We start from the raw sequence: 16558 nt of genomic DNA on the forward strand, positions 1-16558 counted from the left end.
CAGGGGTGTCCTATATAGAAACCGACTCACAATCTAATTAATGTCATCTATTTAAGACTATATTTCCAAGTCCTTTACAAACCAATGTAATTCATGCATTATAACAATTATTTATTTGGTTGCTACAAGACAGAAACCTAATTTGTAAATAAAACAATCGCCTGTAGAAAAAAAGAATAGTCGGTTCCAGTTGGACGGAACCATTCAACGTGTCCGCAGGGGGGTTACAGAACGTTAAATTTAAAGTGTAATTCCTGTATAAACGTTGTTCCGCGTGCCGCCTTTATACGTTCAGTGTTAAATAACTTGGTTTTGATGCATTGCTGTCCTGCAAAAATTCATAAAACCAATGTTATAACTGCTGTATGCGAACTGTTGTGGCCATAATGTCAAAATGAGACGGGCGCCTTTACGTTTCGGGGAGGGACTGGGAGGTTGAAAATCTGAAACTTTACCACCAGCATGCTACAGTGTAATGGATGCACACACACACACACAAGTCTTGGTAGTTTTAAACCATTAATCACAGCTGATATTATATAACGTTAACATGTGGCGGTGTGTTCTTCACGTATGCTTGGATGGTGGCTGTTCTGCGGATATGGTTTTAAACACACTGGATGTTGATCCATCATACAGCAAGGCAGACCACAGTTGTATAATATTGTTGATTTATTGTTTTCTCGTTATTTTATATAAAAGTACAGCAGTGAAATTGACGTGCGAAGTGCTTTCAAAGATGACTGCCGGTGGTAGGGGGTCCATTAAGCGTCGTCCCTTTGTTATAAAAAGTACTCTTTTGTTAACGTGCCACTAAGGTGAATAGATCAAACTCACCTACGTACTTACTGTGGTGTTTAATTGCCCTCAGTTGGGTCAATCAGGTTGTGTACCGCCCAAACCAGAGGATTTCAACCTAACATAATGTGTTGTATTTAGGTCTGGAATACAACACATTATTTTTTATAGACGTAAATATCAGTACCACGGTTGGTTTTTGCTCATACAAGCGAAAGAAGTAATGAGGCCTCACTTCTATGAAGCAGGGGGGAAGTTTACTTCCTGAGAGGCGCAACCCTGGGCACAGTACCCCCATTTAAAATAAGTCACATTTGCAGCTGCCACTGGGAATGCTCTAGGTCTATGTAGTCTGTCTACCAGAGACCGAAGAGTGAAGTACTAAGCGAGCCCAGGCTAGGAAGCTAATCATGTGCTAAGTCAGCTAACTTGCAGGCAAGCAGCATTGTACCTTACTCCTGTGGGGTGACGTTATAATGTTTGTAACGCGACCGCTAGCCAAAACGAAGAGGCTAGCAACAGTTGAATGAAGAAGCAGGTCGTTGTTTGGATTGTTTTTAATTAGCTAGGTCTAGCTAACGCGGAAGGCATCCTCACAGAGTAATCAATGGTTAGCATAACGTAACGGACACAACAGTCTGCTCATATTACAAGGGATATCTTCCTGAGTGAAGGATGTCTAAACGCCTGCGAAACACTGAACTCTGCGCTGATTGCAGTGTTCCAGGTAAGCAAATTCAGACCATCCCTGCAGGGTTTAGCTGTTAGCCGTCATTTGTCCACTGACGTTTGGTAATCCGAAGATTTGCACTTAACTCATCTGTCTTAAATCAGATTATCAGTGCTGGCCCACGCTGCTCTCTTCTTTACAGTAAGTTAAATATGCAGTGCTGCTCTGGGCAAGTTGTTGGTGTTATTGACAGGTCGCTAATGTAGCTCACAGCTGAGGATGCAGCTGTCTATTTAACCGTTTCCATCCGGTGTTACTCACTTTAAGTATTTAAAGTCAGGTATTTTTGATTTGTTTCATTGTATCTGCAAATGTTTGTCACAGGTAACAAACATTGTGTATGCTCGGAGTGATGTCTGTGACCTGCAGGCGTTTCCTGCTTCGTTGAAATGTAATCATCCAATATGAAAGCTCATCAGATGAGCAGGAAGAAGCTCTGCCATCTCTCTGTCATGTCTGAAGTACAACCAGGATGACTGCATGATTCAGAAAAAGTCAGTGGGTCTGGTGGTCTTTTTGGACACCACACAGGGATGTCGGGTGTAAAAAGAAGCCGACCCATGTTGACACTGTCAGACTGAACTTCACTAATTGTGTTGATGAGGAAAGACAGGATGAAAGGACTTTTAATGTTACAGATTTCTTTTTGGATGTTAACTGCTGTGGAAAATGAAGCGAATTGTTGTTGAATTATTGATTGATTGGCATCCTAAACCCAAATCTATTTTCTTTTTGTCAGATTGAACCAGTCAGTGCACTGATCTGTACTGATTGGCAGCAGATTTCATTAATGCAGATAAAATACTGATCACAACTTCATCCTGTGTCCATTATATGACAACAGAGCAATGCCAGCGCCTTCTGACAGAGGTCTGCTGGTCTTAATACTATTAGAAGTGAGAGAATTAAGCATTTACAATCAGACATTTCTGTGAAAACTCAACAAGTAATAGTTGCATTGTGTGTGAGGTACTTTCTCAAGTCCCATTTATATAGAAATGACGTGATGTTTTTCAGCAGGCACAGGAAGCAAAACAGGATGCTGAGAGAAGCGGCAGTATGCTTTCAATGCAGAGGAGTTTTTTCTCTATTGTGGCACCACAGTGTATTGTAAATATGATAAACTGTGAGATCAGAATATGAATTATTGTCAGAAATATATATTTTTAGAAATTGCTTTCCAAATATATAAAAAAAAACCTTGCACTGGTCACTTGTCTAATGCACAGTAAAAATCAAGAAAACAATAACAAATATGCAAAATATTCAGTATTCCCCCTAGTTTTAGTGCCTAGTCTCTCATCATGTCATTCAAACTCGTTAAACCCCTCAGATTTCCACGGCAGCTGGCCTGGATTGCCCTTCTATACAACTGTTGCCAGTTGCTGGGTGTGAATATTTTTAGAGTTTCAAGATGTGGTATTAAATTTAGCAGCACTTGTTGAGGAAAGGGTAAAAGAGGCATGTCGGCCGCACAATCTCTCAGGTCCTGCTGGAGAGTAATTTAGGAGGAGACTCTGAAAACTGGGGACCAGAATTTGACCAGCAACCCCTGCAGCTGTTCCTCAGCTGCTGCTGGGACACTTCTTCACTGTCTGTCCTGTCACGGTGCCAGACACTCAATCTGCTTAACAGTTTATTGGCTATCGGCGTGTCGTATGAATTTACAGTATTTTTGGTCCTGAGATGTTTGCTGTCATAAGAGTCTTGGTATTAGTGGCAGATGGCACAACTCTGTGACATTTGCATGAAGTGAAGTATGCCAAATAGGTCAAGGTTAAGTAAACGTATTTATTTTGGTCTCAGCGTATACTGTATCTGTCTCGGTTTCTATCACCATGCTTCTCTTGAATGTGCAGCACTGACATTCTTGATAGCGTTTGTCTGTCATTTTCTGTGCTGTTTGGAAAGAGGAAGCTGCTCTGTTACTCAACAATAAGGTTGAGATGCTTTAACCTACAGCTGCTAGTCCTCACTTCCTTTTTAGACAATGCATAGCTTCACCTATATCTGGTGTTGAAAGGGCCTCGCATGCTTATTAGGGCTACTGTTGTTACTGCCCGCTGAGGTTTGGCTTTTGTCTTTTCTTTCTTCTATTTAGATTGTGTTTGTCTGCATGTGGTCTGAAAGCCGCCTCCAGGCAGGTCCTGATAATAAAAGGCTGAACAATGGTCTAACCTGAATTTTGCAGTCAGTGGTATTTGTGCGCTGTGTTGTGTTAATGGTTCATGTAACATTAGCCTGAATAATGCCTCCACTGGTCTGAGCTGGGCACATATACTCAGGGGCTTTAAAGGATGAGACTGGCATCATCCTGTATTTTCTTCATTGTTAAGAAAAAATGTCATGAAAAGACCAAAACCAACACTGTGTTAGTCTGTCTCTCATGACTCCCTGCTTTTTCTTCCCTGTGCGTGGCACTCAGCCTCAATTTGATCTTAACCATGACGTAAATCTTTAAAAACAGGTCAAATGTATGAAATAAAATTTTTAAAGGGCGCTGTAATTTCCTGACACACCAATTCTCTGTGTTTTTCAGCAAATGTTACACAAGCAGGATTAAGTAGTGTATGTAGACTATTTTCAGCCATGGATTAATACACATTTAGAGTACCCTGTATATGGGATTGACTCAAAATTAGCTACAATGCCCAAGTTCATGTAATGATAGCCTAGCACACCTATCACAACAGCATGGCTCACTGATTTTGAAAGGTTTTAAATCTTTTTCTGGGATTTGTGACAGTGAAAATGTAGAATATGGCCAGCCTTATCCATTAAGCGCCTGTCTTTCTTACAGTAGTTGTAAGTAAGAGTTTCTCAGGGTCCGTGAGGCGCAGAGGAAAAGGAGAAGTGGAAAGCAAAGACCAAAGGGAGCGTGTCAGTGATTTAAATAATGTGTGATACCTTGTGATACCTTTCCAGCTCGCTCGGCCCAGACTATCTACAGATAAAGCCAGAGCAAATCGAACCTGTGAGAGCTGCAGGATACAACGTTGTGCTTTTAGCTACTCCTGAAATGACATCTTTAATCAGTTGTGGTTCATCAGGTGAAGGGTCATGACTTTCACTTTGCGGTTTTCTCTTCCCTCCCAGAGCCTCGCTGGGCCTCGGTCAACAGGGGTGTGTTGATTTGCGATGAGTGCTGCAGCGTTCATCGGAGTCTGGGCAGACACAGCTCACAAGTCCGCCACCTGACGCACACGCCGTGGCCTCCCACGCAGCTACAGGTAATAACCCCAAGCAGGAAGATGTTATATTTATATCTGCCTGTGTAAAGCTACATATTGCTGTTTCTGCTGTGAAGTTTTTGTCTTCTTTTTGTAATTTATGAGCTCTCAGAGGCTCAGAAGCCCCCCAAACCACTGCACTTGATCATATATATTACTGCAGGAAGTTCCATTACATCGTCACAATGAGTTTGCATAGTAGGTCAAGGGTCAAAAACGACACTTTTAATTGTAGAACATTAGTGTGAGGCTGAGGCATAGCCTACATTTTCCCCATATGACACAGGCCCATGGCTTTGACAGCATTGCCTGTTTGTGTTAGAGATGACTCTGCTGGAAAGCGCTCGCTGTCAATAAAGATGATTAATTCATTAAGCCCATAAACGTCTGTGTGGAAGATGCAGAGCTTTCAGTGGACTGCACCGTCGTTAAGTTGCTGCCACTGGTGTTTTCCAAAGCAGTCCATCTAATGAGTACGTCCCCTGTCTGTGCAGTTCCTAATGTGTTTTGTCACCAGTTATTTTGCTAATATTTGCTGAACGCTGAAGACGACTCTGCTCTCTGCTCGGCGGGACACAACCTCTCAGCTGAGCCCGCAGACACACATTCATATAGAGCATGTGGAGGCACGACTGATCGACACATGGGCACATTTCTCTATCATTACGCTCACGTTGTTTTGGAGCAGAGGCTCGTGGCTGTGAAGCACACACACATGGCGAATCACAACTTGTTAATCAGAACTATTTTATTACAATCAAAAATTAATATGATAAAGTCTGCGGCTGGACTTGAACGAGTAATCAGCTGATTGGCCGGCAGCCAGCACTCAAGCTCTGATCTTTGCTCGAGATAAATCTGTTGACAGCAGTTATACAGCAAATCCCACTGAGTTGTATTGATTTTGTCCAAATATAGAAAGTGTTTATTCAGGAAGGGAACTGTTAACAGCCGGTCAGCGTTCTACAGTCTCAATCAATGTTAAAGCTTCTTTTTCATTTCACCCTAGATGGTGCAGACATTATACAGCAATGGTGCAAATTCAATATGGGAGCACTCTCTTCTGGACCCTGCGTCTGTGATGAGTGGAAAACGCAAGGCCAACCCTCAGGACAAACTGCAGTGAGTCATCCTGTTTGGATATAATGAAAGAGGACTTTTGTTCACTCCATGTTCATTTATTAAGTTTAACATGTGCCGCTGACTCATTAACTGCCTCCTTATTTCTGTCTGAACTTCCATGTCGTCCCAAAAGCCCAAACAAATCAGAGTTTATAAAAGCCAAATATCAAATGCTGGCGTTTGTCCATCGCATGCCTTGCCGGGAGGACGACAGCTCGACGGCTAAGGATTTGAGCAAGGTGAGGAGGAGGAGCTGCTGCAGGTGTGAGGAGGAAACTGAAGCATGTTGTTGCACAAAGCCTCATTGATAAGTTTGATCAAGTCATAGTAAAATTTCTTTATTGTTTTGTTTTTTTTCCAGCAACTTCACTCAAGCGTGCGCACCGGGAATCTGGAGACTTGTTTGCGCTTGCTATCCCTGGGAGCACAAGCGAATTTCTTTCACCCTGTAAGAGTCACCTGCTGTATTTCAAAACTTTACATTTACTTTTCTGTTGATTATCTTATTTTTAATCTTATTAAGATTATCTTATCTTGTTGCTCAACCTCTCCTCCAGGAAAAGGGAAACACTCCCTTGCATGTAGCTGCAAAGGCAGGACAAGTATCTCAGGCTGAATTATTAACTGTTTATGGGGCAGATCCTGGAGCCCCTGACAGCAATGGCAAAACTCCCATTGACTATGCAAGGTCAGCTGTTTTCAGTGACGCTTTATAATTCAAGCACAAGTGCTTCAATTCCACCTTTGAAGCGTTACAGAGTGTTTTTGAACATGTCTTTGTAGGGAAGCGGGCCACCATGAGCTGGCAGACAGATTGGTGGAGGTTCAGTATGAACTAACTGATCGACTGGCGTTCTACCTGTGTGGGAGAAAGCCAGGTAAGCAACCAAGTAACCTGGTTACCTGATGACAGATTTCACCTGTGCGGCGCTCCAAGCAGACCAAAACATCTGCTCATAGTATTTAATTTGCTTTCTGGACACTGATGATGTACTTCATCTAAATCAAGTGTTTACGTTTCCCACAAGTATCGATGATGTCGTTGGCAGTCATTCAGAAGAACACTGTTGTTCCTTTCAGATCATAAAAACGGCCAGCACTTCATTGTTCCACAGATGGCTGACAGGTAAGGAAGCATAAGCTGTAAGTCAGCATGATGCAAATCGACGTTAAGTGATTTAATACGTCACATTTCTGCATTACAATGACTAAAAGCTACCAGACCGATGTTGTATTCTGTTGTGTTGTGTACATACATCAGCCCAAATGGTTCCAACAACGTTCAAACTTTCATTCAGTGGTGACACAGGAAACCCCAGGTGGTACTTCAGAGAGTGAGGCAGGAAGTTGGCTAACCCGAATAAAGCTTTAATACATTACCTCTGTGAACATTTCAGAGGTGGTTGTTTAACAGTGAAGACAGCAACTCCCACAATCCCACGCTGCTTCATCTTCAAACTACATCTTTGGTTTTCACCGCTTTGATTGAGAGACCCCTCGCGGCAGAAATGACGTGCTGTGCGTTTAACAACTTGAATCGAGCCAACGAAGTGAGCGCAGTGAGGCAGCTGTGAGGCCTGTTCAGACACGCAGGCGAGATCACTGCAGCAGCTGTTATCTGTGTGAGGGGAAGCAGACCCACTCAAGTAGTTGACAGACCCAAAAAGCTCTGTAATTGTTGCAAATAATTAACATTGCAAACAAGTCTTATCAGCAAACGAGCAAACAGGCACTGTAGAACGGACACTGTGCTTTTTTTTGCACTTGAAATGATGCGTTTGATCTTTTTCCTTGCTCTCTTTTGATGGATAAGGAACGTGTAAGTATTACTCAGCCTGAAGTGCGCATGATGTCATCTACCGACCCTTCGGCACATGTTTATGAGAGTTTTCTGTCTGTTTGCAGCAGTTTAGATTTATCAGAACTGGCCAAGGCTGCAAAGAAGAAGCTTCAGTCTGTAAGTATTTTCACAGACTCGCTGTACTGAGCTCTCTCTTCTCCCTTTTACTTCAAAAGTGTCATTCTGTCATTTTCATGCAGCTCAGTAATCATTTATTCGAGGAGCTGGCCATGGATGTGTATGATGAGGTGGACAGACGAGAGACTGATGCAGGTGAAGTAAAATTATCCAGTAAAAGCGGAGTCGTCTCACTCTGATACCTCTTGCAGCTGTGTTTGCCTCCAAACCAGACACCTGATCTCACTCTCAATCTATTATTTGTAGTGTGGCTGGCTACACAGAATCACAGCACTCTGGTGACGGAGACAACTGTGGTGCCTTTCCTTCCCGTGAATCCAGAGTATTCATCGACACGAAACCAGGCAAGTCCCACAACTCCCAGTCAAACGCTGCCCCGTTTCCTGCTGCACGCATTCACTTTGATGTTCGACTGCTGCTGATGCAACGTTCTTTTTCTGGCTCAGGGACGACAGAAGCTCGCAAGGTTTAATGCACATGAATTTGCAACTCTCGTGATTGACATATTAAGCGATGCGAAGCGCAGACAGCAAGGGAATTCAATCACCAGCCCCAAAGGTCAGCATCTTACTCTCACTTTATTCCCAAACCTTACTGACTCGGAGGTGTAGTGCAGACATCCAGCAACTTTTCAACTCTGTGTCTCTTCATTCCAGACAGTGTTGAGTTTATCCTGAAGAGTGTGGCTGTCAGGCATTGTAGCGACAGCCAGGACAACGACCAGCCTGACTATGACAGCGTGGCGTCCGACGAGGATACAGATCAAGAGCTCCCCTCGAGCAAAGGAGATCGGACCAAGGTATCAGCATCGCTTTCACAGATGAAAACCCTGAAACACTCAGCCTGTCTCTCTCTTGGCTTCACCTTTTTAACCCCTCCCTCCAACAGAGCCTGGACTCCGACCTCTCGGACGGCCCCATTACTATGCAAGAATACATGGAGGTGAAAAATGCGCTGACCGCCTCTGAAGCCAAGATCCAGCACCTCATGAAAGCCAACAACAACCTGAGCGATGAGCTGAGGCTGATGCAGAAAAAGGTATCCACCGTGCTGCACCAATAAGATCACTAACACCGGGGGCCGGACTGAGGGGGGGCCACAGTGGTCAGCAGCGTGATCGCCCTCTGGCGCGGAGGCCCAGCCTGCGGGTTGTAACGAGGGCCGAGCTATCTGAGTGGGAATGCTCTGTTGCGAGATAAGGCTGCTGCGACACCCTGCTGGTCCGCCCTCTGTTTTGGCCAGCATGTTCAGTCTCAAAGCTTGAATGTAAACTGGAGATTTCTTTGCTTTTTTTTTTTTTCTTTTTGTTGTTGTTGGTTTGTTTTCTGGATTTGAGAAGAAATACACCCTGAATCCAGTCAATAACAAAAACAGTTTAGTCCCTCTTTTTGTAATGAATAAAGTAGAGTTCAGGCTGTGCTGTCTAATGTTACTAACAAGCATGTTTTTAGAAAAAGCATGACGTCATTGACAGTGTTTTTAATCCCTTCATAGTACATAGTGACTAACTGAAACTGTATGTGTGTGCCTTGCTTCATCACATGTGTTGTGTTTACTGATTTATTGTTTGACATGTTTTCTAAGTGGTCGCATTAGAGATTTCACAGAAAGACACAAACGTTTGCATACTGTTACTGTGTTGCTTCAAACTGCCCATTTATAGACACTGTTAAGTTCGAGATTCTGCACAAATGTACGCAAACTATTTGGACAGTGATCATTTTGGCCAAAGATGATCTCAGCATGTTGACGCTTCAAGTTTTTTTTTTCCCTTCTGTTAAACTGGCTTTAATTTGGCTGTTTGGGAGGAGCATGCAGATCATTCATCTCTCAGTTTGTTTGTGTGACTCTCGGTTGCACACGAGGTTGCGGCAGTACACATACAGCACTGTAGCGTACTGTATTGTTTTTGATGATGTGATTTGGTGTTGTGTTAGCTGACGGTGGGACTGATTCTCAAAGGAAACCACAAACAGATGAAGATATTAGAGAGGAGAAAGCAGGACATGTGACTTGTGATGACATATCGTAGTAGCCAGCAGACACGCACACCACACTGTGAATGTAGTTTACCTTCAGCTCGAATAGGATTGACAGCTTTTACCAAACATTGAGGTTCGTAACTAAACCATCCAACTCCTTTTTCTGACCTGTACACAAGATCTACCATTTACTTTGCACTAAACGCAAGTAGTTTTATCAATTAAGGCCATTTTTTCTTCACCAAACTGTTACATCCTTGACAAAATCGTCTTGATTTTGTTCGTTCTTGGATGCCTCTTATCCTCTCATAATTCTTGAGTCAGTCCATCTGTACTGTGGCTACATCTTTGACTTAAGCTGCAGCTGTGTTGCTGACCTATGCAACAGTCTTTTGCTTGCTTATCACTTGCTTTGCATTTTTCAGACCAAGAGAAAAATCCCTCCCAGTGCAAAATTCATGTAATTCCTATGATTTTAGAAGGTTTAGTAACAATTACAGTAACGGTCATTGCAATGAAGTTGAAGGAGGATGTGATGCTTATGGGAAAATGTTCTCAGGTGTGTTTCTAAGTCATTGAAGCAGCTTTAGGTTTAATATATATACGTGACATATCAGAAACTTGGTTCTCTCTTCTAGATATTGACTGTACCTTCTATATCATGGGAGTAACAGGGTTAGATTTTCAAATTTTACAATATGATGCCCGCAAAGATGTGTTTTATTCCTGCCAAATGGAAGCTTGGCAAAACTAAAGGACTTTTAGCACGCTGACAGCAGCAGGCTGTCAGAGTATTGTATTGAGGAAGAATGGGATAAAGGCTGATATGTTATGCTGTTCAGGTAAAGTGGATCAGAACAGGGAACAAAGCTTGCTTTGCTGAGAGCGCCTCTTAGTGTGTTGCTGAACGTCTCTTCCAGCTGCAATCTCTGCAAAGCGAGAACACCTCTCTCAGGCGGCAGGTCACAACCAATATCTATCAGATCCCCAGCGGTTCAGACTACCCTGACCCCTCCAGCCCCTCACACCTGAAACTCCGGCAGTCTGCGCGGGCCAGTCGGCCCATGTCTATGTATGAGACCGGCTCAGGCCTGAAGCCCTATCTCCCTAAAGGGGAAACTCCCTACCCAGAGGAGGGTATCCCCACCCTGCAACCCTTCCCACCTCATGTAAGTAAGACCTGTTCCCTGCTCTCCTTTGCCGTTTCCTCTCCACTGCCCTGTTTCCACCACTTTCCCTCATGTCTTCACCCTGTCTGCAGACCTTTCAGACCTTTCTCTCTGCCTTTTTTTTTTTTTTTTTCTTTTCTTAAATCTTTTTCCTTCCTCATTTGCCACTGGGCGGTTTTTTGCAGCATCAAAGACAGAGTCATCAAAAAGCACAATGTCATGCGTTCAGACAGAGCCAGTCACATCTCATCTTGTCCAGAAACATATTCCAAACCATTATCCTGCATATATCTGTTGTTCACTGGAGTGCTGCTTGTTTGTCAGACAAAACATAGTTGTGTACTTATTCTGATATACTTTGAAGGTGTGTACTGTGTTTTATGTTGATGAAGCATTAAAACTACCATACAAATACTCTGTGTTTTTGTAATGCATGATATTTTCACAAACTCACAATCTTCTCATCTCTCAGTTCTCTCTTTGATTCAAATGAGATACTTGTGCATTGAAATTTGAGCCTGTGAATCATAGTTCTCTGGTACTTTTCTCTCGATGGATTAACTTCCCCGGTTCTCCAGTCTGCATTTCTTTTCCAGGACGCTGAGCTCAGAAAGGAAATGGTTGTGAGCTCGGGGAATAAATGTAGGAGGATCAAACAATAAGCTCTTTTAAGTTGCCTTCATATCAGTTTATCTTAAGCCCAACTGTCTTAAATAATTAAAGTTTTCTCATGCTGAACTTAGTGGTCATGGTCATTGCACAGATACAGTTTTCCATCAGTTCCATTCTCACTGTATTCAGTTGAGCCACAGTTGGCTTGAAGAGACTTTTGGGAAAATTCATCTCACTTAGTTTGTATAAACATTTCTTTGTGGTTTAAGGAATCTGTGTCCTTAAAATGTGATTTGAACCCTGTCTTTAGACGGAAAGGGGCGCTTATGTGACCACCTCTTCATCCCTCCCCTCATTTCCATCCACCCTGTCTTGGTCGAAGGACGAAAGTGCTCAAAAGGTTAAGTACATCCTCACTCGGCAGCGAGTCCACTTGGAGCCCTTTACCACTCTCACCTCTGCCCCCCCCCCTCGCTTTCCTCTGTCCTCCTATATGCTGCTCCTTATCTGCCCCGCTGCATGAGCCACCCCACCACCAGCTGCCCTCACCGTCAGACACTCGCCTTCATCGGCATCATCTTCACGGCGCGGCTAAACAGCTGGAATTGTGCCTTGAGCAGAAAGTTGCGCTTGCGATGCAGCACTTGCTAATTTGAAAACTTTCTCTCTTGGCTTCAGAAACCTGTGTAGCAGATGACGTGTGAAAAGATTGTTGTCGATTATTTAACGTGTCTTTTACCCTTCTGTGTAGTTGTTAAACTCACCATGTTTTTCATTTCAAACGCCCTCAGGATAAAGAGGAGTCCTTTTTACCCCGTTGTCTAACAAATGCTTGGCCATTTTGCACAGTGAGCTTCCAACAGCATGCTCTCATTTCCTCCAGTAGCACACAAACACCGTTATTTATAGTCTAAAAAGATTAATCTTCTGGTAAAGCAGAACAGAGATTTATCTAAACCACATTTCCTGAGGCAAGTCTATGCGTGCTGCGTTTTGTGCTGCATACGTGAGGAAGAGTTTGTGTAGATTCTTGCACATAGATTGAAAGGCTGTGAACATGTTGTACAGTAGGTCCTGTGTGCCTCTGCTTCCTGTTTCTGAATGCAGTGAATTTGCATAAAGTTAAGCTACAGTGAGCTTCTCAGACACTCCTGTTTGGTGTGATACACTGGTGTTGCGTGGGATCTGAACCTGAGGGGAGTAGGCCGCTCTGGGTCTACTCCCCTTCAGTTTGGAGAATGAGTAAAGCTTGTGTGTCATGGTTCTGATGTAATGTTTCTAGCCATGTGTTGCTGATTATTAGTATTGGCTTTTTGTTTGTCGTCCATGAATCCATCCTCACTTCACAAGTTCAAGAGTTACACGTTGTTACTGAGAGGATCAGCTCCATTTCAAGCAAGAATGTCTGCATCAGTGATTATCTCATACTGGTGTGAATAAATAAATCTGAACTCTGCATAATCTGTCTTGCTAATCCTATATTGATTGCTTTCAATTGATCATGTGCTCTTGCTTCACAGCTTTATTGCCTTGTTTCATTCAGAGTCATCCGCATCGCTTTCACTGGTTTATATTCCAGTTTGACACACAGCAAACAGAAAGGGGCAGGGCTGCAGTATGTGTTTGTTCTTCGTCGATGAAGTTGACATGTAGCACAGAAACTGTTGATTTCACCACAGCTGTTTCTGGTTTGTATCATCTGACATGGGACGCTTTGCACAGTGAGCTTTTGCTTTTGCCTTCTCTTTTCTCTCTAGGCCTCCAAGTTAGAGAAGCAAAGCAGCATGCCAGAAAGTGACTATGACAACACATTCAATGACTCTGAGATGGATGATTCAGGGTAAGAGCATCACCCAGGAGCTAGTTTGTTCTGAAATAAGGCACAATTTTGTCTTTAGACTAATAACAATAAGCAGGGCGTTTGGCGGCAGACCTGATTCGTTCTGAATTTCTCTCTCCAGTTTGTCCCGGAGAGTGAGGCTGAGGAGCAGCGGCTGGCTGGGTGAGGGCAGCTCCATCCCTGAGCTGGATGACCTGGAGATGGAGTCAGACCCCACGCTTCCCAGCACAGAGGACGTCATCCGCAAAACCGAGCAGATCACCAAGAATATCCAGGAGCTGCTGCGAGCTGCTCAGGAGAACAAACATGACAGGTCAGGAGCAGAACAGAAAGGCTTTCTTTGGCAGTTAAGGGCCTGTTTCTTTTTTTTCATTTCCTTGCTTCCATTTTAAGCCCTAAGTTCCTCTTACGTTCATCATTATTCTGTTATGTGTAGTTGCCTTTATCTCCCATCATTTCCCTTTTGTCTGCTATCTGCACTCTCACCCCTCATTCTACTTCCACTCTGCTCCGCTGTTATGTTGTTGTGGTGTCACGGCGTCCCCGTCCCTCACCCCTGTGAGCAGACCATGCGAACGCGAAGGCGTGCGTCGACTCAGGCACAGCCTGGGATGTTTCAGCACTCTGGTGCCCTGGGCCGAGAAGGCCCCCCCTCCCCTTCAGCCGCTCAGCCTCCGGTCCCCTGACCCCGCCTCCTGGTACTCTGGCCTCTGTCCCTGCCTCCCAGGCACAGTTTTATTTTCCTCTCCCTCACAGTTTCTGCCTCGTCCTTTTCCCTCTGCCTCACCTGCTAACAAGATAACTCTTTTTCTCTGGTGTGCTGCTGAATGTGTTCATTTTTCCTCTTTAAGCACTGACTTTGCTTCAGTCAGTCCATGATAAGTTATGTTGATGACAGTTAATTCAGTTACATATGTGGAGCGACTTGCTTTTCATATGTAGGTGACTATTTGATGTAACACATGTTTCAGGTTGGTGTTGCTGAATAATGAATAATGATATAATAATACGATATTTTTTAATACATAAAATGTGTTGTTGCATGTTCTGTTAGCTGATGTTAGCCTGCATGGCGTGTTGTGAATACTATATAGCACCTTACTCTGTTAGTTGACCTGCACATTAAAGCTTTTGGTTAGTTGATATTTTATCAATGTTCATTCTACGATTTTAATAATATTTCATGAATGTCACATCAATATGCTGAACTCATCGACAAATCTCTTCTCCTCACAGCTTCATACCCTGCTCAGAAAGAATACATGTGGCTGTGACAGAAATGGCTGCCCTCTTTCCGAAGGTACGGAAACAAGTTTGTGTCTATTTTACTTGGAGAGAATGGATCAGTCAGCCAGTTAGCTAGCAAATATCTGAGGTTCAAGGTTCGAGGTCTTTACTCTTAGATGTATACAATGTGTTAAATATACATATTCTCAAATGTATGAGTGTTAAAAGAAAAGAGAAAACGGTAGACAAAATGTTCAGACCAGGTTCACTCTGAGGCCAGCAGAGGTCAGCGTGGTTCTACATGATCTGCCCTAAATTGCCTCTTTGCACAAATCTGTTGACTTTTAAGCAGACACTTCCCGTTAGTTATTAAGATATTTGAACCTTCCTCTGCAGAAGCCTCGCTCAGAGACTGTGAGAGGCTCTCTGCGCTTGTTGACCTCCAGTGCGTACCGGCTTCAGAGCGAGTGCAGGAAGGCGGTGCCTTCAGAGGGCTGCCCGGGACCGGACATGCAGCTGGTCACCCAGCAGGTCATCCAATGTGCTTATGACATTGCCAAGGCAGCCAAGCAGCTTGTCACCATCACCACAAAGGAGAATACCAACTAACAGCACTTACAGGGCTGCAAAGCCGTCAGCATCTCAGTTTTGTTCTTATCAATATTTTTAATGATTTTGTTGTTTTTTCGTATTTGTGGTATATGCATGCCTTGTTTTTTTTAATTTATGAATAAATCTTGACAATATTTAAAGCCAACTCTGGACAAAATCTGAGCGTGAAGGGAAAAAGTCAGAAACTTTACTTTGGGATACCCAGCGGTTGTAATAGCACAATTTCTCTTGGGGTAAAATGAAAACAGATCATGTTGCAGCAGCTAGCAGGCCTGGGAACTGTAATGGGTTCTAAAATTTTCTTTAACAATTACAGTAAAACTATCTCTTAGTTACAGATAATCTTTAATCAGTCTATACTGTAAATACCTTTTATTGAGAGAAAGAATTAAGCACAGTACAGAGAATCCACATGATGATATTAGTTAATGTTATCAGTCCAAAGACAGACATGGATGCTGAAAAGCCATAAAGGACTCATGAATCCACTGTCATCGAATGCTATTGCTAACTCTCTTGTAGCTAAAGGAGCTTCCTCTCATCAATTTCACTGTGCAAGCATCATCATACTGTAAAGTTTCCTCTCCAAAAACAAATTTAAACTTCCATTAAATGTTGGGACTTCATTCATGCACACGCTGTGGCTCTGCAATGCTAATGTTTGTTGCAATCGAAAAAGCTATTTATACGGTCTGTCCCCTGTCCAAGTGTAATTCAGTCTGCAGTGCACTTATTGCAGCTATTTATGTACGCCCATTTGTCAAGTCAGTGAATGCAAATAACACTTGTTCAGGGGCCAACTTATATTCTTCACCAGCGCCAAGATGTTGTTGTATTAAGTTAAAACGGTTCGGTGTGTTTCTAACAGGCGCCACACTGCATTGTACTCTGCGGTCTTGTGTGCCATTGCAGTGTTGTTGATGTTACTCAGAGCTCACAGCCATATTGTATGTATGTCCATGTGTTTTGTGCTCTGTTCTGTTGCTGCTAGTTTTGTATTTAATGTGCAACATATGGGATAGAACTCGTCTCCTGTATAATTGTGCAACCCAACGTTCATCCTCACCAAGTGTTTCAGAGTTCATTGACATTTTGAAATCTGATCAAGGTAATGTCCCTCTCTGCACCTGAATGGAGTGCAGGGATGTATGTGATGCAGCTGTTAAGTTGCACTTTGGAAAAATAATTATTTTCTAAATAAACGTAATTTATAACTATAGCTTGTTGTGGTTTTCCAGATTTTGTATTGATTATGATC

At 43.1% G+C, this 16558-nt stretch overlaps 1 protein-coding gene across 5 annotated transcripts; it reads left to right on the top strand.

Moving 5' to 3' along the window:
- The first annotated feature begins 1126 nt into the window (after positions 1–1126).
- On the top strand, positions 1127–16519 carry git2a (G protein-coupled receptor kinase interacting ArfGAP 2a). Of its 5 annotated transcripts, none has more exons than XM_076730342.1 (20): positions 1148–1525; positions 4625–4758; positions 5768–5880; positions 6014–6119; positions 6242–6328; positions 6438–6568; positions 6664–6758; positions 6961–7006; positions 7786–7837; positions 7921–7993; positions 8105–8202; positions 8305–8416; positions 8515–8657; positions 8747–8896; positions 10761–11009; positions 11932–12021; positions 13379–13461; positions 13583–13774; positions 14698–14761; positions 15085–16519. In XM_076730342.1, exons 1-20 carry the CDS (start codon positions 1474–1476, stop codon positions 15295–15297), a joined length of 2283 nt encoding a protein of 760 aa, XP_076586457.1. In that variant the 5' UTR covers positions 1148–1473; the 3' UTR covers positions 15298–16519. The 5 variants fall into 5 exon arrangements, with proteins under 5 accessions (XP_076586453.1, XP_076586455.1, XP_076586457.1 ...); XM_076730341.1 differs by lacking the exon at positions 11932–12021 and adding an exon at positions 14025–14159; XM_076730338.1 differs by lacking the exon at positions 11932–12021 and having other exon boundaries at positions 1127–1525.
- Positions 16520–16558: the final 39 nt, after the last annotated feature.

The sequence above is a fragment of the Chaetodon auriga genome, chromosome 5, assembly GCF_051107435.1.
Source record: "Chaetodon auriga isolate fChaAug3 chromosome 5, fChaAug3.hap1, whole genome shotgun sequence".
NCBI lineage: Eukaryota > Metazoa > Chordata > Actinopteri > Chaetodontiformes > Chaetodontidae > Chaetodon > Chaetodon auriga.

Coding starts and splice junctions, on each gene's coding strand:
- git2a (XM_076730341.1), top strand. CDS start 1,474: ATGTCTAAACGCCTGCGAAACACTGAACTCTGCGCTGATTGCAGTGTT. Junction 8,417..8,514: donor TTCAATCACCAGCCCCAAAG/GTCAGCATCTTA, acceptor TCTTCATTCCAG/ACAGTGTTGAGTTTATCCTG. Junction 14,762..15,084: donor TGGCTGCCCTCTTTCCGAAG/GTACGGAAACAA, acceptor CTTCCTCTGCAG/AAGCCTCGCTCAGAGACTGT.